The sequence below is a fragment of the Phaenicophaeus curvirostris genome, chromosome 1 (assembly GCF_032191515.1).
Source record: "Phaenicophaeus curvirostris isolate KB17595 chromosome 1, BPBGC_Pcur_1.0, whole genome shotgun sequence".
NCBI lineage: Eukaryota > Metazoa > Chordata > Aves > Cuculiformes > Cuculidae > Phaenicophaeus > Phaenicophaeus curvirostris.
In genome coordinates, this window is record NC_091392.1 from 85,120,866 (window position 1) to 85,148,644 (window position 27,779).

Consider the following 27,779-nt stretch of genomic DNA (forward strand, 5'->3'; position numbering starts at 1 on the left):
CCCGGAAGCGGAAGCGCGTGTCCCGCTTGGCTTTTCTGGTGATGCCGCCGCCCTGGCGCCCGCTGAGACCCTCGGGCTGGGCTGGCGGCGGCGTGGCCTTTACCTGAGTCGCTCCGCACCGGTGCTGGTAGGGGCCTAGGGGAGTGAGCTGTGTTGTGTTTGCCTCTGGTGGTTCGGGTTACCGGCGCGTTGTGTGTGGCACTGGAAGAGGTAGCGCTCCCTCCCCGGTGGGGCTGCTAGTCCTGCTAGTAGCGCTCTATCTCGCTTTAGGGAGGCCGCTGGCTCCCGTTGGAGACTCTAGGCAGTAGCTGGAGGAGGGGGTGTACTTAGGGGGAGCTTACGTGCACTCTGCTGCCCGCTTCTCATCCTCCTACCCGTGCCCTTGGTTTGAGGAATACGGCGTTGCCCAGGAGCTTTTGGTTCAGGCTGCTTTAACTATCCTTACTTTCTTGTTCGTTGTTTTTCTTCTGTATCTTCATGGCAAACACCCTAATAGAAGCCTTATTTAGTTGGTCTTGGAGCCGTCTTTGCCCTAGTGGTGGCCTTTATTATGTATGCTTTGTTATTTGCACTTCAGAGTTGCTGCTTGTGAATGCTCCCCCTTCAAAATTATTATTGGAGGATCATAGAATGGTTTGGGTTGGATGGACCTCTAAGGTCATCCAGTTCCAACCACTTTGCCATGGGTAGGGACACCTCCCCCTGGATCAGGTTGCTTAAAGCTTAATTCAGCCTGCCCTTGAACATATCCAGGGATGGGACTTCTGCGGCCTCTCTGAGGGTAAACCGTTACCAGGGCCTCACTACCCTCAGGGGCAGACTTTTCTTTCCGATCTAATCCCTTTATAGTTATGAACTGGGGAAAAAGGTTAAATAGTAGGCGTCTATGTGGCAAAATGAAATTACTTATATGACTGTACTTGTGCTAGCTTAACTCGCTAGTATAGTTTAGTAGTTAAAATGAAAGGGTAGTAGCTTAGATGTTAATGTGCTGGTAATTGGAAAGTATGTTTTAGCAAGGTTGTGGTTGTTTGAGGGGCAATATTTTCTTTTGGTCTGTCTTGTTTGTTTTTTTTTTCTAAGTATGACCCAGAGCTAGACCAAAATCTCTGAAATTATATGTTATATGTACTTTGATATAAATTTGTTCTTTATTTAGATGAAGAAGTAATCATTTTCAAAGACAGGTTCTTTCTCTCTTTAGGATTTGTGTTCAGCACTTTCAAAATACTGGATCACATGCCAGTTAGATCAATTAAACATTTTTTTTCATCTTGCACTGTTGGAAAAGACTTGTCTTTGTAAGTATTCCGTGAATATTTACATTACCTTTTTTTGCATGCAGGTAGTGAGAAGGAGAAGTGAGATAGTGACAAGGAGAGAGCAATTGAGTGGGAAATCTGTTTTCCCGCTTTCTACAAGTTCTAATCATTCTGCAGTCTTTTGAAAGGTCTGTTTCCAAGGGAATTGATCTTAGTGAATGGCTGGTGACCTGATTTGATTTTCTTCCTTTAAAGCACTTCGAAGACTCCAGTGAGAACTGGAGTGTGATCAGATACAGAGGAAAGGAGTTGTTGCTACCATTCTATGGATCCCTTGGGTGCTCCTTCCCAGTTTGTGGATGTCGACAGTCTGCCAGTCTGGTCTGATGCCTATGAGGCAAAACAGCTGGACTCTCACCAAAATTCTGTTGAAAAAGCTCGAGTTGATGTTAGATCACCTTTTCCATACAGAAAAGACATCAATGAGAAGATAATCTTATGGTAAGTCCTATATGGCTTTGGTGTGTTTGTCATCACTTTTCCACTTACTGCAATTGCCTCATATAACAATCACTGCTGTGGTATAAAGTCCTCAAGTCCTTTTTTTTCTTGAATCAAAAACTACAGGTTCTGGGAAGAAAATAGTCTTTTTGTTCACTGTAAATCTGCGAGTCTGAGATTTGCTTCACCATAGATTAAAAATTGCGTGTTCATAGGTACTTCTTGATGCAGCAGACGGGAGCTGTACTTCCTGCTGTGTGCGTAATATCAAAACCTATTTGGGCACTTCAATAGAGTCTCTTACATTTTTAAAAAAGATGTTTGCTGTCTATTAGATTTTTTTCTTCCTTTGCTGGCTTTACTCTGCTTCCACTATTCTTGTGTAGATCAGTATTTTTTCTTTCCTATGGTTCCTGTGGCTTGCTTTGGGTTCCCCTCCCTCCTTTCCCTCTTCTTCATTCAGTATTCTGTCTCTGGGGTTTTCCACCAAGATCTATTGATGAAGTACAGTGTACTGAGGTGAACTTACTTCATCAGTTTCTTTACTGTAACTCGGATACTAGAACCTCCTCTCTAGATGAGTAACTCTGCTAATCGATATGAAGCGAGAAGGATTTCTCAGGGATGCAGATTCAGGGATAAGCCTGAACCTCTTTCTAGTTAGCACCTGCAGGAAATGGGGAATATTCGTGTATTTTCTGAACGTGATTAAGTAAAGAAAAAGTGAGAGACTAAACATCTCTTATAACTTGGGAGTAATAAATGTGTGCAATTTCAACTGTTACTGGAATCTCCCTGTGTGGCGTAATCTGTTTACCTTCCTATTATCTTTGATGCCCAAACTCATAGAATGGTTTGTGTTGAGGGCCTTAAAGCCCATCCAGTTCTAGCCCCTGCCGTGGGCAGGGACACCTCCCACAGGATCAGGTTACTCAAAGCCTCATCCAACCTGGCCTTGGACAGGGATGGGGCAGCCACAACTGCTCTGGGCAACCTGAGCCAGTGCCTCACCACCCCCACAAGAAAACATTTCTTCCTAATATCTAATCTTCCCTTCTTTCAGCTTAAAACTGTTACCCCTTGTCTTATCGCTGCTCTCACTGATAAAGAGCCCCTCCCCAGCTTTTCTCTAGGCCTCTCTTAAGTACTAGAAGGTTGCTCTAAGGTCTCCCTGGAGTCTTCTCTTCTCCAGGTTGAACAACCCCAACTTTCTCAGCCTATCCTCAAAATCTCTAATACCTGCTATGACAAAAAATAGGTCAGAGTTGTGCTACTCCATTCTCATGTGCATCTCTGTTTATCTTCTGCGTGTCTAATCACTGAACAGCAGAATGAATATGATCAAAGAGTGTGCTCACTGTTTGAGAACAAAGGCAAGGAAAGCTTGTCTAGTGGCAGCGTCATGCTAAGTTGTCATGCTAAGTCGTTGGTGGTCTGAGGGGGAGCAGCAGCAGTAAGGTGCTCTGGCTAGTGCATATGCAGAGCGAAGAAAGTACACTGAAAAACACTGAAAATTTTGAAGTAATACACTACAAGAACTATCCTCCTCTCTCAACGAGAGAATACATGGAGTTTTTTGAAACCTATTATACTCCATTAGTTTAGCACGCAGCTTCACGTGTTCTGCTTGCTAAACTGCCCTACATACAACTACAATACCACCTTTTCTCCATGCATCACTAAGTCAATGTTGATGCTTGGAGTTTTTTAGGAAATAGCAGGCTGAGTGCTGTCTTTCCTCATCAGTCAGAGGCAAAGGATGATTCTGCATGGTGAGCATGTCAGGGTATGCTGTGCTGTGTGGACACTGGAGTACTGTTAATGCTTTTCCTTAACTTGGTATTTCCTTGCTTGTCAGCTCTTATTTGAGAATATCCTGCTTAATCTTGTGTTTAGCCTGCAATAAACTGTTCCCTTGTTTCCTCAGGAAAGGAGATGTAGCGTTACTGAACTGCACAGCTATAGTAAATACTAGTAATGAGTCTCTCACTGATAAGAATCCAGTATCTGAAAGTATATATGTGCATGCTGGACCTGACCTGAAGGATGAACTGCAGAAGCTCAAAGGTAAGAGGCTGGAGATGTTTTTATCTTATTGAAATCAACTGTCCTTGCACAGTGCAAAGCATTTGAGCATAAACTAAAATCAAGGTATAAATTTCCTACCCACCCACCTCCTGCCCCAACATCTGATGTTAATGTGAAATAAAAGGAGGAAACGCGTGTCAATCTAGTCACTTTTCTTTCTGCTATTCAGGTTACATATAATTGAAAATCCATGGCAGGTATTTGAGTTGCTGAGCCCTTACTTTGTGATACAGCAATTCCCATTGTTATGTGAAACCACTTAAAATATTCAGCTTATCAGAGCTTTTACTCAAGGGACCAGTTTTGTACATCTTCAGATTTTGCTTTTATCATGTTCAGTGGATATTCTTATCCTTCACAGTAGGTGTTGTGGAATGCAGGAACTGAAGTTCACCACTGCAAAAATTAAATGGGTTCTAATTTCCACTTAGTGTATCCTCTTTCAGCCTATTAATATACACGAGCAATTTCAGGAAACTGTGGCTCTAATAAATGGAGTAATAAAATGCTGCATGTCTAAAAGTTTTAGTGACTACTTAAATTGCTTGGCTCATTTGCCTATTCTGCACAACAGATTGCTTTATTAGAAAGTTACGAGGCCATCCCTAATGGAAGGCTATTCTGGAAGTGGATGAAGCTTGCATTATGTGGATTCTTTATTAACAGAGTTTATGGCTGATAGTGAGTTTTACAAATACTCAGCTTTATTCCCAGTGCCTGTTAAAAAAAAGAAAGAAAAGTTTCCTATTTTTTTCTATCAGGAACAAAGATTATAGTTATCCGGGGTCATACAGAATCTTATTTAGTTTTCAGTTAAAAATTCACATTTCTTGTAACTGTGGCACTGATCTGAATCTTGAGATCCAACTGATCCCTAAGTAGTACTGCTCACTCTTGGGGTAGCAGCTCTGTCTCCTTATTTTGTACTAACAAAACAGGAGAGCCGCACTGTTTCTAAAGTATACTCAGCAGCCTGAACTACAATAGAATAGACATCCTTTGTTTCTTTTATAAAATCACTTTTGCAGGTTCAGCTTGCTTTTTGTGGAGTAACTTGGAAGCAAAACAGAAGGAAGAGTAGCCATTTCGTAGGAGATGGGGAAAGTCAGTGTGCATCCTTTGGGTGGAAACAACTGTTAAAATGCAGCAGATATCATAGAATAGTTAGGACCCTCCTATGCACACCAGAACTCTTCTAAAGTAAACGTGGGTTTCTTGTATGCACTGTGAGGTGAGAGGGACAACATCTTGGGCAATCCTTAAAACTTGAGATCTGTCAGCTCTGTAGGGAGTTATTTCTAAACCTTGGACTTAGCTTCTTGAATTCCCTTTTACTCAAGTTACATAGTTTCACATCCTCCATCCCTGTGATAATAGTGGCGTCTGCTCCCTGTAATGCGTTTCGCAGGTTCAAGACTCCCTATTCATAATAGTTTCCTTTTAATCTTATGACAAGAGCTTTTCAGAAGTCGGTTCTTCTGACACCGCTGATGTGTTGTGTAGGGGAGGAAAGAGAGACTTGGTTACAGCTTTGGCTTCTGTGCACCCTTAATATGTTTTTCACAGTAGAAGTGGAAGGGAGTTTGATAAGTTAGTTTATTGTATTCTTTTTGTATCTGCCTTCTTTTTGTGCCATTTCCCATTTCATCTTGAACGTTTTTTTATAGGAGGGTGTTCTTGGGAGGGAAAGTGAAAAGTATTGTCATTGCTTAAAAGCTGTAAAATGGGAGCAATGGCAATTTTAAGTCAGTTTTCTCCTTTATTCCTACTGCTTGATATATAGTCATAGTTCATAGACTCTGAGGAAAAATCACGATCTTAAAGCATGCGATGTGCTGACCTTTCAAAGTCTTGTGCTTTCTTTAAGGCTCAGTTAACTTGTGGGTTCCTGGGAACAGTGTGTAGTTTTGATCAACAAAGAAATACTACAGCCAAGCGCCTGGGCTTGCAGATGAAGTGCTATTGATGTATGCTTGCCTATCAACGCATACTTGTTGCAGTCTAATAAAGACCTTCTGTAACAGCAGTAAATAGCAGTCTTCCAACTCCAGTGAGGCTTTTTCTCTGCTGCACACTTTATATCGAGGAGTCAGACTTTTCCATTTTAAACTTGGAGAGAAAGCTTTTCTGATGTTTGAAATGTCATCAGATGAAAAATGGAATCTTGACTTTGTTCCCGGTTTTGCCACAGACCTTGACATTGTGCAGCTCACTCTGCTAGCTCACCTCACCCTACCTTTTCAAATAGGAATAATAATCACTGCTGGCTTTGTTTTATACATTTTGTCAAGATCTCCAGGCAGAAGGTGTTGGGAAGTACTAAGTGTGATGTAAGTGTAGCTAGGGATTACTGATGCCACACCTGGTTGTCTGAATTTACTAGTTTCCCCACTGAATTCGGAACTGTACCTCAATCAGACCTGCTTCATTCATTTTCATGAGACGCTTTTTCCTACAGGCCTTTGCTTGTTCTTTTGAAATTGTGCAACTTGGATCAACCATGGGAGAAGAATAGTAACTTGATATCTGACATATTGTTTCAGTTTTAGTTTCTACTCTTTCCATGTTCTTATTTAGTTGCTGTCTTGAGCTGAGGTGATGTGGAGGACATGCAGTAATTCTGAAGAGTATGCTTAGTTTTAGTATGCTGTTGCGTTCCTTTTGGTTGATCCAGAAGAAACACAGTGGAGGTCTATAGAAGCGAATGATGTGATTTATTGGATCAAAGAGTTCACAAGATGTTGGCTTAGAGGCCACATGTTTTTGATGTTAAAAAGACCTACTTAGTTTTAAGTAAGAGATTCTCAACATGGAATGTCTCTTGCAATAAAATATGCTTTCATGTGCGTTAATAGCCTGCTTGAGCATCACAAGGAACAGAGTGTAGTGGAAGAGATGAACGCCTCTATTCAGCAGGCGGGTTCATGATTGACTTAAGTTAAGCCACTGCAGTGCTGCTGCCAAAAGAGTGGTCACAGTTGCTTGTTCACATCTCCTTCCTTTTCAGTAGCAACCTGTAAGATCAGGTCGAAAGCTAATCCAGTGAAAATATTAGTTTTCAGCCACAGCAGAAAGCTGAAGTGCAGCTGTACAAGCAGAAGGAAGAACGTGGAAAATGCTTACTTTTGAGAACAAGGAAAGAGACTAGAAGTCCTTTCGCTGCCCCAGAACTGGAGCAGACTACATTTAGGTGAAGGGGAGACTTAGCAGACTTTCCTTCCAGGTGCCAAAGACAAAGCAGGTTTCAAACACAGTAGCTGTGCTGGATTTTTCATTATCAGAAATGCATTGGCAAACTGAAGGAAATGGAAGGATCTGTAGGTATCTGACAAACTGATCTCCCTTGTGAAAAACAACAGGAATTAAGTATGAATACCTTGGAGGGGATAGCCAAAGAACAGTCAAAACCAGAAAGAGGTAGAGATGTAAAGTATGCTGGCATGCAGTAAATGCTCCTAGAGTACGTAACCAAAGGGTGCTGGGAATGGTACTATTAAATGTGTTGTCTGAACACACAGAAGTTCGAACTAGACAACTAGTCTGTCAGGAAAGCTGTGATCTCCATGCGCATCATATTCCTGCCTTGAGGACATGAAGAAATTTGCAAAACAAATAAGGCTGCCCTGTTCTGAGAGTGTAGATGAAACGAGTGCTTGATCAATACATTTTTAATAGCTTTTCCAGCAGCTGTTGGGTTTGATTAAGGAGACTTGTAGTCCTTTTAGCCAAGAGGCAATCTCCCCAAACCAAGTTATTAAATTTAGAAGGACTTCTTATTGTTGGTTGTGTAGCATACTTGTGCATCAGCTCTCCTCACATTGTTAAATCATTCCTCCCTTTGTCTCTGCATGTAGCATAGCAAGTAGTGCAGCTGAGACAGCTTTTCCTGCAATTTCTGGTTTGTCCTTAGATATACAGTTTTAAAATTGAGAGAAGTGAGCACAGCTCTTGCCTCCTCAACCTGACTAGGTGATACTAAGCAACTGTTAAGATATAGAATGCTGTATGTAATATTTCATGTCTGAAACATAGACCTCTGTATATGAAGCGGAGTTGTCTGACTCTGGAGGAAGTCAAGGGCCTGAGTACTTCTAGCTTTTTTTATTGTGACATTGGCAATTGTGTTTATTTTTTTTCAGGGTGCAGGACAGGCGAGGCAAAACTCACCAAAGGATTTAATTTGGCTGCGCGTTTCATCATTCACACTGTGGGACCTAAATACAAAAGCCGGTATCGCACAGCAGCCGAGAGTTCTCTATACAGCTGTTACCGCAATGTTCTGCAGCTCGCAAAGTAAGCACGCAACTTACCTTTAGTTGTCTCTAGTCAGCGTAGATAAAATTTGCAGGGAGATCTGATCTGATCTTGACCAGGCTAGACAGGAGCGAGCCTGGACGTGGGGCACTGGTGATTTGGAGAGGGTGTGCTGGAGAGGACCACCAGTACATCACCACACAGAAAGTGGGGGAGAACACACCTGGGGGCGCTAAGGGAGATGCGGGCACTCTGGAGCTAGCTACTCCAGTTGTCAGGCAATTGGGAACAAACTCTGTTCCCTCTAAGAGGGCTGAAGGCTCAGCAGCTCAGCTGAAGTGCATTTACACCAATGCACGCAGCATGAGGAATAAGAAGGAAGAGCAGGAAGATGTTGCCGGGCAAGGAGCCTATGATGTTGTTGCCATCACGGAAACGTGGTGGGACGACTCATATAACTGGAGTACGGCTATGGTGGGGTGCAAAATCTTCAGGTGGGATAGGAAGGGCAGGAGAGGAGGCAGGGTAGCTCTCTTTGTAAGGGAGGACTTGGGCACCATTGAGATGGATTGTGGTGATGAGGAGATTGAGTGCCTGTGGGTTAAAATCAGAGGAGCCTATAAGAAGGTAGATTTTGTGATGGGAGTCTGTTACAGACCACCCAGCCAAGGAGAAGCAGCTGATGAGCTCTTCTATAAACAGCTGGGGTTAATCTCTAGATCAATGCCTCTTGTTCTTGTGGGAGACTTCAATCTTCCTGATATCTGCTGGAAGTTCAATAGAGCAGAAAGGAAGCAGTCTAGGAGGCTCCTGGAGTGCATGGAAGACAACTTCCTTGCACAGCTGGTGAATGAACCGACAAGGGAAGGTGCCCTCCTGGACCTGCTTTTTGTGAACAGAGAAGGCCTTGTGGGGGATGTGGCAGTAGGTGGACGCCTAGGACAAAGTGGTCATGAGATGATAGGGTTTTCTGTTCTAGGTGAAGTGAAGAGGGTGGTTAGCAGGACAGTAGCATTAAATTTCCAGAGGGCAGACTTTGAACTCTTCAGAAGGCTGGTTGGCAAAGTCTCATGGGAGACAGTACTTAAGGGCAAGGGAGCCCAGGAGGGCTGGGAGCTCTTCAAAGAGGAAATCCTAGCAGCTCAGGAGAAAGCCATCCCCATGTTCTGGAAAAAAAGCCAGCAGGGGAGAAAAACAGCTTGGTAAACAGAGAGATCTTAAGTGATATCAAGAAGAGGAGAAATGTTTATTGGCTCTGGAAGAGGGGACAGGCCTCTTGAGTGGACTACAGGAGGGAAGTGAGATTGTGTAGAGAAAAAATCAGAAGGGCTAAGGCTCAACTAGAAATCAGATTGGCAAAGTCTGTGAAAGATAACAAAAAATCCTTCTATAAATATATAAATAATCAAAGGAGGGCTAGGGAGACCATACAGTCCCTATTGGACGCAGAAGGAACAACAGTGACAGGGGATGAGGAAAAGGCTGAGGTACTTAATGCCTTCTTTGCCTCAGTCTTTAATTGTAAAGAAAGTCGTTCCCTCTGTGTACAAACCCAGGAGCTAGAGGAGCAGAATGAGGCTCCCGTGATCCAAGAGGAGGTGGTCAGAGCCTTGCTAGCCCAACTAGACACCCACAAGTCTATGGGGCCAGATGGTATTCATCCAAGGGTATTGAAGGAGCTGGCGGATGTGCTGGCCAAACCCCTTTCCATCATCTTCCAACAGTCCGGGAAGACTGGGGAAGTTCCACTGGACTGGAGGCTGGCTGATGTTGTGCCCATCTACAAGAAGGGTCGCAGGGAGGACCCAGGAAACTACAGGCCTGTCAGTCTGACCTCAGTGCCAGGGAAAGTCATGGAGCAGGTGATCTTGAGTGCTATCATGAAGCACATGCAAGAGAACCGGGTGATCAGGCCCAGTCAACATGGGTTCATGAAAGGCAGGTCTTGCCAAACTAACCTGATCGCCTTCTGTGACAAAGTGACTCGGCTGCTGGATGAGGGAAAGGCTGTGGATGTGGTCTTCCTGGACTTCAGTAAAGCCTTTGACACAGTTTCTCACAGCATTCTGCCTCAGAAACTGTCAGCCTCTGGCCTGGACAGACGCACACTCTCCTGGGTGGAAAACTGGTTGGATGGCCGGGCCCAGAGAGTGGGGGTAAATGGTGTGAAATCCAGCTGGAGGCCAGTGACAAGTGGGGTTCCCCCAGGGCTCAGTGCTGGTTCCAGCCCTGTTCAATGTCTTTATCAATGACCTGGATGAAGGCATCGAGTGCACCCTTAGCAAGTTTGCGGACGACACTAAGCTGGGTGGAAGTGTTGATCTGCTGGAGGGTAGGGAGGCTCTGCAAAGGGATCTGAACAGGCTGGACCGCTGGGCAGAGTCCAATGGCATGAGGTTTAACAAGGCCAAATGCCGGGTCCTGCACGTGGGGCACAACAACCCTGTGCAGTGCTACAGACTAGGAGAAGTCTGTCTAGAAAGCTGCCTGGAGGAGAGGGACCTGGGGGAGTTGGTTGACAGCGACTGAACATGAGCCAGCAGTGTGCCCAGGTGGCCAAGAAGGCCAATGGCATCTTGGCTTGTATCAGAAACGGCGTGACCAGCAGGTCCAGGGGCGTTATTCTCCCTCTGTACTTGGCACTGGTGAGACCGCTCCTTGAATCCTGTGTTCAGTTCTGGGCCCCTCACCACAAGAAGGATGTTGAGGCTCTGGAGCGAGTCCAGAGAAGAGCAACAAAGCTGGTGAAGGGGCTGGAGAGCAGGTCTTAGGAGGAGCAGCTGAGAGAGCTGGGGTTGTTTAGCCTGGAGAAGAGGAGGCTGAAGGGAGACCTCATTGCTCTCTACAACTACCTGAAAGGAGGTTGTAGAGAGGAGGGTGCTGGCCTCTTCTCCCAAGTGACAGTGGACAGGACAAGAGGGAATGGCCTCAAACTCCGCCAGGGGAGATTTAGGCTGGACATTAGGAAAAAATTTTTCATGGATAGGGTCACTGGACACTGGAACAGGCTGCCTAGGGAGGTAGTTGAGTCACCTTCCCTGGAGGTGTTTAAGGCACGGGTGGACAAGGTGCTAAGGGACATGGTTTAGTGTTTGATAGGAATGGTTGGACTTGATGATCCGGTGGGTCTCTTCCAACCTGATTATTCTATGATTCTGTGGTTCAGGTCCTAAAACATTGTAGCCAGACTTGGGCAGTATTTTGTAACTTTGAGGAGAGGCAGCAGTGATAATTGCATTGGGCTTTGTGGTGTGAGAAGCTTTAAATAAGCTTGCCCAAGCAGTGAGGTCGTGTATCTCCACAGCCACGTGGCTCTGTGTTCATACAACAATCTAAAATTGAGTCAGGCTGCAAGGTTATTTCATAATCCACAGTTGCTGCAGGTGGGTTTGTAGTTTTTCCCCTTCCATCTCTGGTATTTTCTCCGTGCTCTTAGCTAACAGGTTTTCATCTTTCTGCTTTCTATTTTTGTGTTCTTTTCTGTATTCTGTTTGTTTCCTGTAACAGATGTTGTAATGGTAGCAGTCATGAAAAGTCCTTGAACAAGAGCAGTATCAGAAAATCTACTTAATAGTTTCCTAGGGTTTGGCAAGATCAGGTTTTCCAAGTCTGAACTGTGTGTTGCAGTGCATTAGCAACTGTTTCATAATCAAAGTTGCAGCTATGGCTTCTAATATGTGCCGGTTTTGTTCTGCCTTGGAAGTAACAAAGTCAGGTCTGGATTGAAACATGTTAAAAGCAATTAAAAATTCTAGTAAATCTGCTTGCTGACTTCTGAGTGCCTTTCAGTCAATCTGTTCTCTAGAGTAACTTCTGACACTTGTGAAATTGTCTGCCAACTTCATCTTGCACAGACTCCTCTGATGACTGTTGGAACTCCTCTGCTTTCCTTTTAAATATGGCTCTGTGCTGGAAGCATCTTACAGATCTTAAAGTTGTCTCATTCAAAGCCAATGGTTGTCTAATCATACCTAGGATTGAATAAGCAACCGTGATCTGTGTCCAGACATCTAACAGAAGAAATGATAGGTCAGATGAAGAAACAGGAGAGTGTTTACAATAAAGAACACTTCTTTCCTCACCTTCTCGTTACTGCCAATCCTGTGCAGGAAGGGAAATATTTTGGAAAGGATTGTAGGCAACTTGAGGGAATAACTTGTTCATTCAGGATATGAGAAATTACAGGAACAACTTAGCTGAGGCAGGAGTAATCTGAAAACAAACACAAGGGCAAACAATGTGGAATCATTAATGGTTTCCTGCTTCTCTGCTTCGTGATGGTATGTAGGTATCTTGCTAGCAGAAGATTTCTTCTGCACAAACCTGGAAGAGGATTGCTGCTGCATAAAGGCAGGAAAAAAAAATACTGGTGTTACCTACTGCACTGACAGACATTTGTTCTCATCTGACCTCAAACTTATTTGCTTTTCTTTTTCTCTAATTCAGGGAACAGGCAATGTGCTCTGTAGGATTTTGTGTCATTAACTCTGTGAAAAGATGCTACCCCCTGGAGGATGCAACCCACATAGCCCTGCGTAAGTTTATTGGAGTGTGGTGTAAACTGGATGGCAGTATTCAGCAGGTGGCTTACCTCTGACAGGCTGCTGTTGATATGGGGAAACTTTTTTGGGCTTATGGGGCTGTAGTTTGTTAGAGGCTGTAAAACAGCCAGGCCTTCCATGATTTATCATGTAATGGAGGATAAAAACATGGTCCTTTCTGTGCTGAGAGGTTGTCGGTAAAGATCCATGGGAATCTGTGCTGGAACTTGCAGTCTTCAATATATTAATTCACAACCTGGAAAAGATTCTGAACAGTGAGGTGGGAGTGTGTACTGGTAATAGAAAATTGTTAAGAAAAATAAAGATGAGGCCTTACTGTTGGACAGCTGTAGACCTCAAACAGTGAATTTCATCTGCTATTTGTGTCATGAGCATATCCAAATGTAAAGTGGTATTCTTCCCCCACTGACCCACCCCTTCTTCTATGCTTGAGCTTTCACATTCAAAATGATGGACTAATTCTAGGGAGCAAAATCTTAGAATTATAATAATTCCATGAAAACAACAGCTCACTGAAGTTCAAAACAGCAAGCACAACGAATGTTATGCTATAAATGAGAATGTTATGTTATGAATCTGTGTTGGGTCCGCCCTTAAAGCTGCGCATTCAAGAAGAACATAGAATTAGAAGTTGAAGAGGTCAACAGAAATAGGGAAGTTGAAAAATAACTAAATAAGCTAAAGTCTTTTCTGACGGGAGTACACTGAACTTGAAGGGAGTGTGATAGATGTCTGTGAACTCACAGGTGGCATGGAAATGGGGAACAGGAATCGGCTGTTCACCGTCTCCCAAAGGAAGAACCTTCAAACAATGCTAGTATGAATCAGGTTCAGAACAAACAGGGGAAATGGTTCTTATGCTTACGTTATTTTATATCACTTCTTACCAAAAAGTGTTATAAGTTTTAAAAGTTTTTGAACTTATTCAGGTTTAAGAGGAAACTATATTAAAGGAAATACGTGAAGGCTGCTAAAAAGCAAATCAGAAAACTTCCTAGGATAATAATTGAAGAATGGAAAAGTTGTCAGGGAAGAATATTATGTGCTTCTCTGGTTCTTACTTTTCCCTTTTTTATTTTGACTTTCATTTCAATTGACCTGCTCCTGTCTGCTTTCCACCACCACTAGCCAGTCTGTGGACCTTCCTGCACGGCACTTCTGCGCAGCAGGAAAGTTATTGCAGGTGGAAGGAATGTTTTTTCCTCTTGTTGTTCAAGCTGACTGGAGGAGTCTTTCTTACCCTTTGTTTAGCAGAGGCGCTGACAGTGGACAAACAGATTTGTCCGTTGTGCTCTGTTATCTGCCTGTTGAGCGAGACATCTGGAAACATCTGCTCACACAGGTCCAGAAATCAGTTTGCTGTGGAACTGCACAACTGCAATTGTCCTGTAAAGTACTGTTGCACGTCAACCCAATTACACATGAATTTCTGGCAGTATTTGAAAATAGCACTTTTCTTCTGCTGTTTGTTGAAGAACTCATGCTAATATATTCTCTGTAGAGCAGGCATCTTTCCTTTATTGCTCTCTTCTGTTGTCTCTGTAGGGCCATATGTTACTTGAGAATATACTGCTAGACCAAGCTATTTGTTTGGATGCTTTCTTTCTTGGCAGTCTGACAGGAAAGCATTTGAAAATCCTGACATGTCAAGGTTATTGCAGCTCGAGGACCTTATCTCTACAGGACATATCTCACTGGAAGCTTGGTTACAAAATGTTTTGTTTTTTTTCCCCCTCAGCTGCAAATGCTCAGGAACTTGACTGTGTCCCTGGGTTATGCTAAATCTTTAGGAGAGTCCAAAACAATGTAATAGAGGAAGTAAATTCTCTCTTGATTTAAAAGTAGGATTTTTATATGCCTCTTTGGCATAGCTGACCCCAGAGGTTTTGTGTGGCTGACTGTCTTGTACCAGTTCATTTTGTGGCTTGCTTATTATCTTACTTTCCAGATGGCTTAGGACATGATGAGTTGTTCTAGGAATATCTGGTTTTGACAGTTCATGTAGGACTCTGAAGAAAGGATTTGGCTCTTTTTTGCAGGTCCATAGAATCACATTTCACAGACTGAGGAATACCTAGTGAGCTAAAATCGGAGACACTTTTTTCTTTTTCTTTGTATCCATCTCCGAAGTGAGAAGCAACAACCCATTTGCTGTGTTAAACTACCATTTAATCCACACTTTCATACAGCATGTGCTGCTGTTTTGTATCAGGAGAGATGTATCTCTGTTTGGCACTCTGAGTTCCTCACTTATAGTTGTGTGTGTAAGTTTCTTCTCCTGTTTTCCTAACCATGTTTCATCTTCTTCCCTGTAGGCACAGTTAGAAGATTCCTGGAGGTTCATGGAGAGACTCTGGAGAAGGTGGTTTTTGCAGTCTCCGAGCTTGAAGAGGTATATCCTTGATGTTCATTCCACCAAAATTCATAGGCATGTTTGATCTTCTCTGCAGCAGCATCAGCTTCTGCAATGTAGAGCTGGATTCAGGTGTCCCCATAATGTCACATAGACTTTTGGTCCCACAGAATTCTTCTGGCTCCTACTGGCATAGCCTTTTTCCCGGTACTGCTTATGCTCTTAGCAGTGACTATGGACGTATTCAGAATCTTTCCTCTTCTGACTTCTGTGTTCCTGAGACATGAACTGGAGTTGATGGTAGAGGTTGTAGCTTGCAGTTGTGCTGGATGGCACCTGCCTTTTGCATTTCAGAATGGAAATGCCTCACATAAGATTTCCTCTTTATGTGATGCCGCTTCTCTTGTGCTGTCAATAGGCCAGTTTAGCATGCCTACACATCACCTACAAACATCTCAAATGTTTTTAGCTGGCTTGTTTAACTAATGATCTGTTCAGACAGATGCTAGCAGTTTCAACTTGTATATCTGTATATTTCTCTTGTATATTTGACTTACATGTGGCTTTTCTTGGGCAGAATGCACCCACAGTATTCAGGTTCTATGGCATCTGGATGAGGAAAATAACTTGTTGGATGTTCTGAAACTGCTAATCAGTTGGAGAAAACGTATGAAGTTTTAGTGTTTGGTAGAGACACTTCATTATTTTCCTCCCTGTGAGGAGGATTTCCCTTGGCTAGTTGTTGCTCTTTCTTTTTTTTTTTTTTCCCCAGTCAGATCAGTAAAGGTGAGGTATGTAGTGGTGCGTTTTAATGTAAGCAGCCTTTGCTGAAGTCTGTAATCCATGCATATTGTAACTTCATTACCAGATAAAGATATCTGCTTTAACCTGCATGGACTTGGGTAGATTACGGAGTCTTCTCAAGGCCATGTGCCAGTATGGCCAAAAAAATAAGTTAAGCTTGAAAAGGTTACCTGCCATTACTGCCAGGTAACAGCCCAAAATAAGCCATTGAGGGAAGTGATACTTTGCTTCTAAACTACTGAGAAATTCCCTGCTACAAGGGGCTGTACTACTTAACTGAAAAGCAAGGATGCGTGATAGATTTTCACGCATTTTTCTTATTTGTAGGCCACTTACCAGAAGTTGCTGCCTCTGTATTTTCCAAGATCGTTGGAAGAAGAGATACAATCCTTGCCTTACCTCCCTGCAGATATTGGCAATGCGGAAGGGGAGCCTGTAGTACCAGAGCGGCAGATCAGGATTACTGAAAAGCCAGGTGTTCCAGATGGTAAGTTATGAACTTCAGAATAAGTCTCTCTGTGCGAAAATCAATAGAAAAAGCAGGCTTCCTGCCCCACCGCCCCTAAGACAAGTTATAATGAAGACAGTTCTCAAGTGTCCTTGCTGCTTTCGTGTGTTCCACAACAGTAACTTCTGCTTTCTGCCTCATTGCGTAGGGTGCCATGGTTAGAGGTTGTGGTAGAGCTGCTCTTCTGTCTTTTTCTTTCTTGGGTGAGAGGTGGAGTAGTTCATTGCCTTTGCAAATATTCTCCCAAGGTGATTAGGAAATTTGCAGGTTTTTTTTCACAGGCTCTTGTGCAGCCCTGAACTTAAGACATTAACTGTCTATCTTCATGTATTAGCAAATGTTGTCTCAAGTGATAAGATTCTGTTGATAGAACCATGCATATCAAAATAGTAGATGCTCAATGAAAACTAGGAGAAACACCCTAAAAGACAGAGGAACTAGATCAACCCAGAGATCAGTGTTTGGGAAATGGCTGTCTAAGCCCTCAGTGAAAATAGTCTGTTTGTAAGGAGGTTGCCTAGATGTCAGGGTTGAGGAGGTGAGATGTGTATGGCAAAACAATTTAATATATAAATTGCCTTTTCTGCCTTATTTATTTAGCAGTGCCATAAAAGCTTTGCACTTCTTCAGGCAAAGCCTTAAACAGTCAAAAGCCGGTCACCTGGAGTGCGTGTTAAAGATTTTCTGCTTTTACACCACCAGATGGGACAAGGCTGAACATACAATGAGCGTACAGACAACTTAATTTTACTGTTTGGTTTGATATGTGATGTACCTACTTCTGCTGATCAGATTCTAGTGGGTTTTGCCTGTCCAAATTGCTGGGTAGAGCGGTATTTGTAGCTGTGGCTGGCCAGTGTGAGGCATTCAACCTCTAGTTAATAATTTGTGATATTACTCATTTTGCATTTGTAGGAGCTGATGGGTATAGTAGAATCCTGCATTTTTGCACCAATGCTACTGTGGCATGTTACACTAAAACTGGGAAACTCAGTTCCCATCGAGATTGCACAGAGAAGTGATGATAGATGCCTTAGAATTACTTGATGTTATGAAGTTCAGTGGAGTGTTCTGGTATTGTCACAAGCAAGTGAACTTGTGTTCTTGTTACACAAGACACAAGAACACTTGTGTTCTTGTTACACAATACGTCTTCATGGTATTGTAAACAGTGCTGTAAAAATATTCAGACTTTGGTTACCACCAGCTCTACGGCATCTGTTCTAGCAGCATCAATCATATAGAAAGTGAGCCCTTTCTACGTTGCATCTTCTAAACTGAATAAAGCTGCAACATCTGTCCTTCTGCATATTTATTTTCCCCCTGTGACAAGTAGGGCAACTGTAAAGCCCAGCTCTCTCTCCAGACCTTGTGTTTGGAGAGAGTTAACTGCTGTCGTTTTGTTACAAGCTGATGATTAGGAGAGAGTTAACTGCTGTCCTTTTGTTACAAGCTGATGATTAAGTCTTGCCTGGTTAGCCTCCAGGTAAACCAGCATTCTGAGGGAGTCTGGTTATCAATTACATGCTATAATCTGTCAGTGGCACTGGTGAGATATCAGAGCCACGTTGTGGGGGTTTGTGTTAGCTTGTAGTGTGGTGACTGGGTTGGCTTACTGAGATACATAGCAATTCATCATCAGCATTGCTGTCTTGTACACAGCTTGAACATTTTACACTGCTTTTGTTTCTACTGCAGATGCTTCAGATGAAGAGGGTCTGGAGGCAGATTTGTCTTTCATTGGTTCTCATGCTTTTGCCCGCATGGAGGGAGACGTTGATAAACAGAGACGCCTCATCCTTCAGGGACAGTTGTCAGAGGCAGCACTGCAAAAGCAGCATCAGAGGAAGTGAGAATTTCCTTGTCTGTGTGAATGTTTTGGGTTAGTTAGCTGTTTAGAGGACCAACCCCTGTGATGACTTTATCTGTAGAGCCTAAACTTCTGGCAAGGAAAGAAAGATAAAGCCTAGTGTCACCCGGGAGCCTCTTTGGCCTGAAGGGTGAACGGGAGGAGCAGTAGGAGGAAAAGGGACGCTGGTGACCCGCTAGTGTGCCCATCTAACCAACTGGCTTGTCTCTGCCACGAGATGTCACTGTTTTGTCACCACTTTCTGTACTGCGGCCACCTGCTTTCAACACTACCCACTTACTTGCTCTTGAGGCTCTGGGCAGACAGCAAAGCATTTTTCCTCCAACTTTCAAAGCAGAAAGATAAATAAATTAATGCTGAGGCTTTCTTCTTTGGGTTTTTTCCCCCCTGTTAACTGTAATGTGCATGATCACTTTTAGAAGCCAGTTCCATGCTGGAGCCCTCTTAAGGCACGCTTGGCTTGTTTTATCAGATGAGGCACTAAGTTATTCACCATTCAAAGGAGGGGAAAAAAGTATCGTGTGGCGCTGGGTGCTGTGTAGTTGTGTTCAACTTCTAGATATTTTTTTTTTTTTGTTAAAAAGACATTTTCATTTTTTTCCTTATTAAACACTGACACCAAAGTGCCCAAATGCAATGCCACTATAGCTACCAGTTGGTGTGTATTCACTGCCACAGAGAAAATCATTAGGTATGTAACTAACACTCAAATGTTTGGGCTCTTTTCCTAATGTTTTTCTTTAATAATTTGATAGTAGGTCAGAAAACCACAATGTTAGAGAGGGCTTATTCAGAAAGAGTTTTTGTCCTTCCCTTCCTGCATACCTCTCCAGGCTGCTAATGCTAATCCAAATGAGGATTAGATCTAACCATATGGTTTTAACTTTCTAGTTATAATCGCTGGCTGTGTCAGGCAAGAGCTGAAGATCTCTCTGATATTGCTTCTCTCAAAGCCCTGTACCAGACAGGTAAGTTCAGGATGCTGATGACTGATGTCTTAAAGTAAAAACACAAAATCAAATACAATATTTTCTTTGGACTTGAGTATACAGTACATCGTGTTATTAAGCTAGAAGCCTGGCCAAGAACTAGGCAATGTCTCTGTGGTAAAGCAGGAATTCTCTCTTCATCAGCTTTGAAAGACTGTGTGGTAAACTCCAAAACTGTTCTGTTTCAACAGTCTGAAGATCCTCAATTATCTGTAGCTTTAGATGTAAATCATACTGTTAGTGTGCCTTACCATTGGCTTAGTCTGTATGAGATAATTCAGCTGAAAAGATTAACTATCTCCACCCTTTTGTTACAAAGAAATGAATGCTGCTTTCAGATTATTAGTATAGGGAATACGCAGTTACCAAGGCAACTTTGAATACAGCTTTCCTTAACCAAACGGCTTGCTTTATTTCTCTCAGGTTAGGTATGTGGTGCTGTCCTCTGTATGTGTGTCCCCTAGTGCTAATGGCTGAGTACTGTGGGGACAGTGTTTTGCAACCTTGAATTCAATAGATCAGGGGATTAAGGAGCGATTCAACACGCAGTGAAATGCTCCATGGAAGAAAATAGCTGTGAGGTCCTTGCATCCTGGGGAGCGAGATGGGGAAGCTCTGCTCTTCAGTTCACTTTTACTCTTTAGGTAGCATCATACTCGGATGTAAAAACTTGACCTAGTCCCAGTGGCTTACTGCCACTTTGTGTCATGACAGAAAGAAATGGGCAAGTACTCCAGCTCTTGAAAGCATAGCTGTGTTTCTGCAGAGAAGGTCTGTTCAGTTCTTTGGCCTCCTGAAAATCCAGGTACTTACGTTGATCTTTGTGCAACTGTTGAGGCTGTGTAATGCCTTCTGCCTAGTAGCTGTAATTTTAGTGGCTTGCCGTAGACGAGGCTCTGTGGGCTTCAGGTGATCTGTAAGGCGTGTTCTGTGAATCTGTGCATTAGATTTCAGAGATTTGTTTTCTAGGAAGATGTTTGCTTTGTTGGTAGAACTGCAAGTGAAGGCTTTCTTAAAAATAAGCATGTTCTTGCTTGAGGTTGGGTGAATATGGAGTATATAGGAAACATAAAACTGTAGTCCTTAAAACCTAAGTTTCTGGGATGTGATGCAGCCTTTTTTTCAATGAGAATTGCTACTGTTATAGTAAGTACAGCAACTCTAGTGTATTTCCTCTGTTGTTAGGATGAAAACTAGATGCAAAATATCTGAGCTGTGGCTGGTTTCCTTTAGTTTGAAAGGCAGCAGCTCCAAAACCTGATATGACTGAAGTTTAGAGGCATATTTTCTTTCTTTTGTAGGTGTGGATAACTGTGGTCGCACAGTGATGGTGGTGGTAGGAAGGAATATCCCTGTAACATTAATAGACATGGAAAAGGTAAGGCTTTGTAAAACTAGGGTTTTGCAGGTTGAATATGAATATTAAAGGTGTGAAAGTCTTATGGGGGTAATTCTCTGTTACTACGAGAAATATTATCTATAGAAGTCTTAAGAGACTTATCTGTCAACAAAAATAGTTTATATTAAATTTTACACACAAGGTTTTGTAAGAGAATATTGAACTGTCTTTTCTTGAGAAGGAGCTAGACTGTTTTTAGAGAAACAGGCCTAACATGACCTCCTTTTTCTTTTCAAGAAGTAGGACTTGGCCTGCTTCTGTAACTGGCAAGACTTGAAATGTAACAGGTTAAGTTAGACTTTCATGAAAACAGCAAGAATTTATCTCCTTCTGTGAGGTCAGCTAGACAAAAAAAGACATTTAAATGATTGTAGTGAAGTTAAATTTGGAATGTTCACCTTGCTTTTGTAGTTCAAACATGCCACACAGCCTCACTATTCCTGTTTTGTGAATGAGTTAAAGGAAGCATAGTAAAATGTAATGCAACATAAGAGTTCTTTGCAAATATAGATTTCATTTCTTTGTCTCAGGCTCTTCTGTATTTCATCCATGTCATGGATCATATTGCAGTGAAGGAATATGTCCTGGTGTACTTCCATACACTCACAAATGATTACAATCAACTAGATTCTAATTTCTTGAAGAAACTCTGTGATGTTGTTGATGCCAAGTGAGTGTCAACCCCTTCGAGTCTTCTGTTGTGCTGTGCAAATGTTTGTCATTCTCTGGTTTCTCATGTATTTGTGAGAGCACTTTGGGACAAAGAGCTAGATAAAAAGGCAAGAGGAAGGAAAATGTTTTCTTTCCTTGTCGAACCATCTGTTAAACCAGGAAGTTCTGTGCTTTGCAGTCTCCATTCTGGAGCTGTTAGAGGTGTACTGGGTGTCTTGTCTGTCTCTGTCCAGAGGTGGAGTGGAATTTCTGGAGCCTGGCTTTGTTAGAAGTATGTTGCTAGTTGTGAGGGAAGAGGCTTGGGTAACATGGGCAGTCGTAATTTGTCCATAACTTTCAATGTCTACATAGAAGACTGCAGGCTGTGATGTCTTTACCTGAAGAATAATAATTGTGCCCTTTTTCCCTTTATGTTTACTTTTCTGCTATGTGCCCTTATATTAGATCAAAATTTGTAAAATTACATTTAAGGCGCTTAGGGCAAATGATCTATGTTTTGACTGTTATGTTGTATAGGTGAGCTCAGTTAGAAGTCAGTTTTAAAGAGCATTTTCTTTCTTTCTAACAGATACAAGAGGAACTTGAAGGCACTATATTTTGTCCACCCAACATTTCGCTCAAAGGTGAGGTATATAGAACAGAAGGAAATGGTTTGGGTGTCGGCAGGGTAGTATGTGCAACTGTAGTATGGGGAATGTGGAGGTGTATAAAAGACTTCCAAAATTAAGCAGTATCTTCTGGATCAATGGTCAGAACTTGAAACTCATCCCCATCTTTGAGCTAGCTGTAGCCTTCCAACTTCGGTGATAAACTGAACCCCGGTGTAGTGCAGCTGTGCCTTGTTTCGCACATGCCCTTGAAAGAGAGGTGGAAGCTTTGGATCTCCATGCTTTCAAAGAGAAACATTTTGTCTTTTTTTTCCTGCTGTCTGGTTGGCAGAATGACGAACCATGACCAAAACCTCTTAGTCTGTTTTTGGTGTAGTTGATTTTCTGGGTGTTCACCTCTTCTCTCCCCACAAGGCATATTTTATGGGTGCTGTGTATCACTTAAGAGTTTCCCTGGCAAGGGCAGAAAGGATGTGCCAAGTAGCAATGAGATTATTCAGGTTTATAGAGTGTAGAAGAGCAAAAAAGATCGGGAAAATGCCTGTGACAGAGCGCAGAAAAATCCAGGTAAGCCTTCAGGAGATGAAAAACTGAATTCATTAAGCAGTAAGATGTTATCCTTGGAGGTGATGTGTGGAGCAACAGAAGATGGAGCTCACTCCCTTCTGTACTTCATAGGCACTACTCATTGCGGCAGTAAAAATGCTTCAGGTGAACTGTCAGCAGCAGCCCTTTCTAAGGCTTGTTTGTCCTGTTAAAAGTTAGAAATGTGACCCTCAGTGTTCACATCAGTTTAAACTCTGCTTATTCTGCTTTTTGCCAACATTGATCAATTTGAGGAATTTATACGCCTGCAAAAAATGGTTGCACATGTTCAATAAGAATTATTTTGAATTTCCAGAGTGCTCCCTTTGTGTGCACAGCTGGAACAGCATGAGACTTAAAGCTTCCTTGTTTTCATGTAGATGAGACCATCTTCCCAAACAGCATATATTCCACTTTCTGCCAGGATATTAATTATTCCCACAGGGTACAGATCTGAGGTCTCAGTGCTAGGATTAGAGCTTTAATTCTCCTGAAGTTATAGGAGTTGGCACAGGACATTACTAAGGTCACAAAGTTGAGTGGAAAAGTTGAAGCTAGGAAGTACTATGTGTTAGATTCCCAGCAGCACTTTCACCTCTTCCTCTCTTACCGTGCATTTCTATTTGCTTGAGAAACCTGTTTTGGTGGAGGATATGAACGAGTGTTCACCAATCCATTGCCATGTTCTCTGTCCTTTGAGAACTGCAGTGGGCCTCAACAGAACTGTGAGGGAAGCAGATAGTTGGTAGGAAACAGGGAAGGCGAGAGATACAGAACTCTCTAACTTGCTGGAAATGGAACTGGTTTGTGTCCTGTCCTGGCAGCGCAGCTGAAGGCAAAAGAGGATGTGTGTCCATGTCTGTCTTCCAAGCCTTTTCTTTAACTGAAAGGCAGGTGGAATTGCTGCTGGCTGTAGCTTATGAAATGTGATGGGGAATATGCAGCAGGAAGTCCTGATAGTGAAGGTGGCTGCTAAGAGGGAATGATTTTTTTTCTCTCCCCTCCTTTTTTGGCTGTTTCAGGGCCATTGTCCCTGAGGAACATTGCTAGTCCAGAAGCCTCAAATTTCATAAGTGTTTGGTACATTCATTTTCCCACTTGGAGTATTGATTTCCTTTCCTAGAAATAGTGGGAAATGCCCCATGTCTCAAATCTATGAGGAAGGCTGGTGCATTCATGCAACTTCCCAAACCCATCAGCCTTGTACAGCGTGGGAAAGATATGGATCTGCTGAAGCGAGTCCAGAGGAGGCCATAAAGATGATCAGAGGGCTGGAGGACCTCCGACATGAGGACAGGCTGAGAGAATTCGGGTTGTTCAGCCTGGAGAAGAGAAGGCTCTGGGGAGACCTTAGAGCAGCTCCCACTACTTAAAGGGACTACAGGAAAGCTGGGAAGGGGCTCTTTATCAGGGAGTGCAGGGATAGGACAAGGGGGAGAACGGTTTTAAGCTGAAAGAGGGGAGGTTGAGATTAGTTACTAGGAAGAAATATTTTCCTGCGAGGGTGGTGAGGCACTGGCACAGGTTGCCCAGAGAAGTCATGGCTGCGCCATCCCTTGAGGTGTTGAGGCCAGGTTGTATGAGGCTTTGAGCAGCCTGATCCAGTGGGAGTTGTCCCTGCCCACAGCAGGAGATTGGAACTGGATGGGCTTTTAAGATCCCTTCCAACCCAATCCATTCTATGATTCTATGTATCAAATTCTGAAACATCTGTGGTTATTCTATGATTCTAAGTGGTCCATTTTATGTGATATTGAATCCTGACTTAGTGAGCAGCTGCACTCTCTTAAGAGTTGTTGCTTATTTCTGGGCTAAAAGGGCAACCTGTGCCAGTGTTTCAGCACCTTCATTGTAAAATATTTCAATGAGTGTTCTTGTGATCTGTGAAGAAATTGATTCTCTTGTAGTCCTGCTGAAATGTAACTGTTCTTATGATGAAATTGTATCATAGGCAACAGCAGGTTTTTTAGGCATCAACTCTTGTGGTGTGAACGCTTTGCCACAGGGTCTTAAAGATACCCTTGAAGAGCTATCACAAATTCTTTCACATTCTTATGTGTAAATGTGCTTCTGCTGCCGATATATAAATAAAGGGCTTTTGGGGTATTTTTTTGTGAATCCTGTTGGATCCTCCTTTCCGAGAGCTCTCCAAACAAAGTTTTGTAGAGCTTGGTGTGTTCTGAGTGAAGTGTCAGTGGCTGAATCTAAAACAGTCTCACCCAGAGAAATTCTGTTTTCATAGATTTAGTAACTTGAGTGTGAAGCAAGAATGTTTCAAAACTTAATCATACTCGAATACTCAAATTACTTTCATAATCATCGTAATCCTTATATTCATCATCAACAATTTTGGTCTTGTTCTTCTGCAGCAGTCATAAAAGCAGTTTCTGGAGATCGCATGCCAATACAAAGTTTGCCACAAACCACTTACGGCTTTTTCTACACAAGATCATTCCAATTGTAATAAAACTTCCCAGATTTTGTTTGGGATATGGTCCAGTTAAGAGATTGGTGACACTTCATCTGTACTGTGCTGGTTTTTTGAGGGAAAGGCATCAGATACTTTTAACTCTTTTTCTGGCTTGGCAAAGTGACTGTGATAGCTTTTTAGTCAGATTCGGAACTGCAGGACAAGGAAGATAAAGGAAAACTTCCTCTAATGACTAGATTTTTAACTAGATTTTGTCTACTTTGATTTAACTTACTCTGCTTTCAGTGAATTAACAGGAATTTGGTTGAATTCAAAGTTCTCTGTCCTCTTACTGATAAGAAAATGCCTGTTCTTGTATTACTATTTTTATAACCTCTGATTACTGAGAAATGGATATGATAGAAATTTTATAGAAACATTTCTGAATCCCTCTGTATTTTCTATGGTTTTGGCTAAGATGTGAAACTTGTGTAATGGGTGGGCATGTGGAATTGCTTTTCAAGATACCTGCAAAAATATTGCCTATTAATGTTTCTATACATTAAAAGTCCATAGCAATTATGTTTAGTGATGGTCATTCATAATATGCCTGGGAAAGCTTGCTACTTTGGTAGAGAATTGAGGGTGTTTTTCACTCGTTAAACAGTTATCCTTCATCGCTCATAGAAGAATTGTTAGAAAAACAATCTAGAAGCATTTTTAACACTTTGCCTTCATCAGAAATAAAATCAAATAAATCATATTCTGAGTTGGAAGTGAAACTGGAAGTGAAAGTGTGCCACTAAACAGATGGTTTCCTGAAGACAGAGCAGAATAGCTGTCACTCTTATGCTGCAGAAAGAGGCCTTACACTGGCAGTTGGGTAGGAGTGAGTGTGGAGTGAGAAAACACCAGCTTGAAAGCTCTAAAGACAGTGGTTGCTAGCAGTCAGTGGTAATTCCTGGCCTTGTTGTGTTGTTGTGGTGATATCAGTGTCTCAAGTTTAACTATAGAGTATTATGTTGAAGGTTTTGAAACAACATCATCTTAATTTGGTTTTGCTCCTGTTTGTTTTCAGGTCTCGGCATGGTTTTTCACAACTTTTACAGTCTCAGGGCTAAAGGACAAAATCCACTATGTGGAAAGCCTTCAGCAGTTATTCGCAGCCATACCCCCAGAGCAGATTGATCTTCCCCCTTTTGTTCTCGAGTATGATGCCAGGGTAAGTGATTTTGTGTGGCAAGCATCAATCTTTGCCCCTAAGTATAGTTCTTCCGTGCTGGTCCACAAGAGATTTAAAGGGACTGACTTCCACATCTTAGGAATGAGGAGAAGAAAGGGAATGTTCTTGGAGAGTCTAGGTTTTGGGGTTTTTTTTGTGAATAACAATGTTATTGTTAACAATGACCCAGGAAGGGCTGCGGGGGAAGCAGCGGGGGGAAAACACAACTGTAGAAGGGTGCCCTGCCTTTTTGTTGGTCCCTACTCCTCTTCCCTTCTCCATTCCAGGTACCTGACCAAATAACGTAATGAATATGCCCTGCATTCATTCTGAAGAGGATGTGCTATAACTACAAAGTATCAGACAGAGCTGTGTGTCTCCATAAGCAACTTTATCTTGACTGGCTCTGCTAGCATTTGTGGCTTCCTTGCATCACGGCTTTGGCTTAATGCAAAATTTGAATCTGTATTTTTTGCTTAAAACAGAGGCAAAACCAAGGGCTATTTTTAACTCATTACCAGCACAAGTCCTCTCCTGGATGAATTATGGCAGTCAATACTCGTGGAAGAGGAAGTTAGGCATACCTATTTGGTTTTGCTTCTGTGTTGTCATCCATTACACCAAAGTGTATTGGAGAAGTCTGAAGTTCAACTGGTCTTTCTATTCTCATTGCAGGAAAATGGGCCTTACTATTCTTCTTATCCTCCATCCCCTGACTTGTGATCTGCAGTCCTGTGATGCTGCTGGTTTCCCATGGATCCAATGACCTGATGCCTGCCAAAACCTCTGCATTTGCCCGTGTACAGAATTCAGAGAGAGGGTTTTCCTCCCCCAGCTCTGGTATTTTTTTACTGATAAGATATTTTCAAGCACTCAAGCAATCGGAGAACTTTATGCCACTGTGAACTGTACAACTATTTCAAATATATTTATCCAGCAGAAAAGTTGATTTAAAGATCACAAGATGCATTTTGTTTTGAGGAGGTTTTTTTTTTGATGCTGTTACATTTATTTCTGAAGAGACTTTTTTTCTGGGAAATCCATCAAAAGCACCTGAACATGTTTTTTTAACTATTATCTTTTTCCAGCTCCATTTGTAATACCCATTTCTAACTGCTCTGTACAAATATTGTGCAGTACCAACCTGATGCATTGCCCATCACATGGTCTGTGTTTCACATCTGATTACTTTCCCTTTCTGTTACTGCTGATTACTTTGCTCTTGACCCAGCAGAAGTGTCTGGAATTGGGAATGCCATGTCTGCAGGCTGATCAAAGCACTACAGCCAAGCCAAGATTACTGTGAAACTTAGTACCATAAATGCTAGGTGAGCTAGGAGCCTTGGTAAAAGTCCCTGTCAGTTTTCATTGGATGATGTGACATGTCAGGATGCCACTGCCCTCCCAGTAAGAATAAAATTGAAAAATGTTTGTGGTTTCTCTTCTCTAATTATAGTTGTTTACGTTCTCTTGACGTGGCCAGATGTGTTTGCATGATAAATCAAGGCCTCAAATGTGTATGGAGGGGTGGGGGAAATGGTGACTCCAACCGCTGGTGTCAGAGATTCTTTAGATATCCATGTTCCTTTTATTTCCTGTTACACTGACAGTCACTGATTTTGGCAGATGAGATACACGTAAGAGGGCTTAACCACAGAATACTCAGGGAGCTGGAGGCGTAAAGCTTTCCAA

At 42.4% G+C, this 27,779-nt stretch overlaps 1 protein-coding gene across 1 annotated transcript; it reads left to right on the top strand.

Moving 5' to 3' along the window:
• Positions 1 to 27,537, top strand: GDAP2 (ganglioside induced differentiation associated protein 2). The gene is made up of 14 exons (XM_069866680.1): positions 1 to 127; positions 1,518 to 1,763; positions 3,691 to 3,830; positions 7,991 to 8,144; positions 12,552 to 12,640; positions 14,983 to 15,059; positions 16,152 to 16,311; positions 18,031 to 18,181; positions 19,094 to 19,170; positions 20,493 to 20,569; positions 21,121 to 21,260; positions 21,831 to 21,885; positions 25,944 to 26,087; positions 26,763 to 27,537. The coding sequence occupies exons 2-14, from the start codon at positions 1,588 to 1,590 to the stop codon at positions 26,808 to 26,810; spliced, it is 1,488 nt and encodes a 495-aa protein (XP_069722781.1). The 5' UTR covers positions 1 to 127; positions 1,518 to 1,587; the 3' UTR covers positions 26,811 to 27,537.
• Positions 27,538 to 27,779: the final 242 nt, after the last annotated feature.

Bases quoted from the DNA above. Each gene is read 5' to 3' on its own strand.
- GDAP2 (XM_069866680.1), top strand. From the start codon at position 1,588: ATGGATCCCTTGGGTGCTCCTTCCCAGTTTGTGGATGTCGACAGTCTG. The intron at 16,312-18,030 runs GTAAGTTATGAA...TTTCTACTGCAG, and splicing joins AAAGCCAGGTGTTCCAGATG to ATGCTTCAGATGAAGAGGGT. The intron at 19,171-20,492 runs GTAAGTTCAGGA...TTTCTTTTGTAG, and splicing joins CAAAGCCCTGTACCAGACAG to GTGTGGATAACTGTGGTCGC.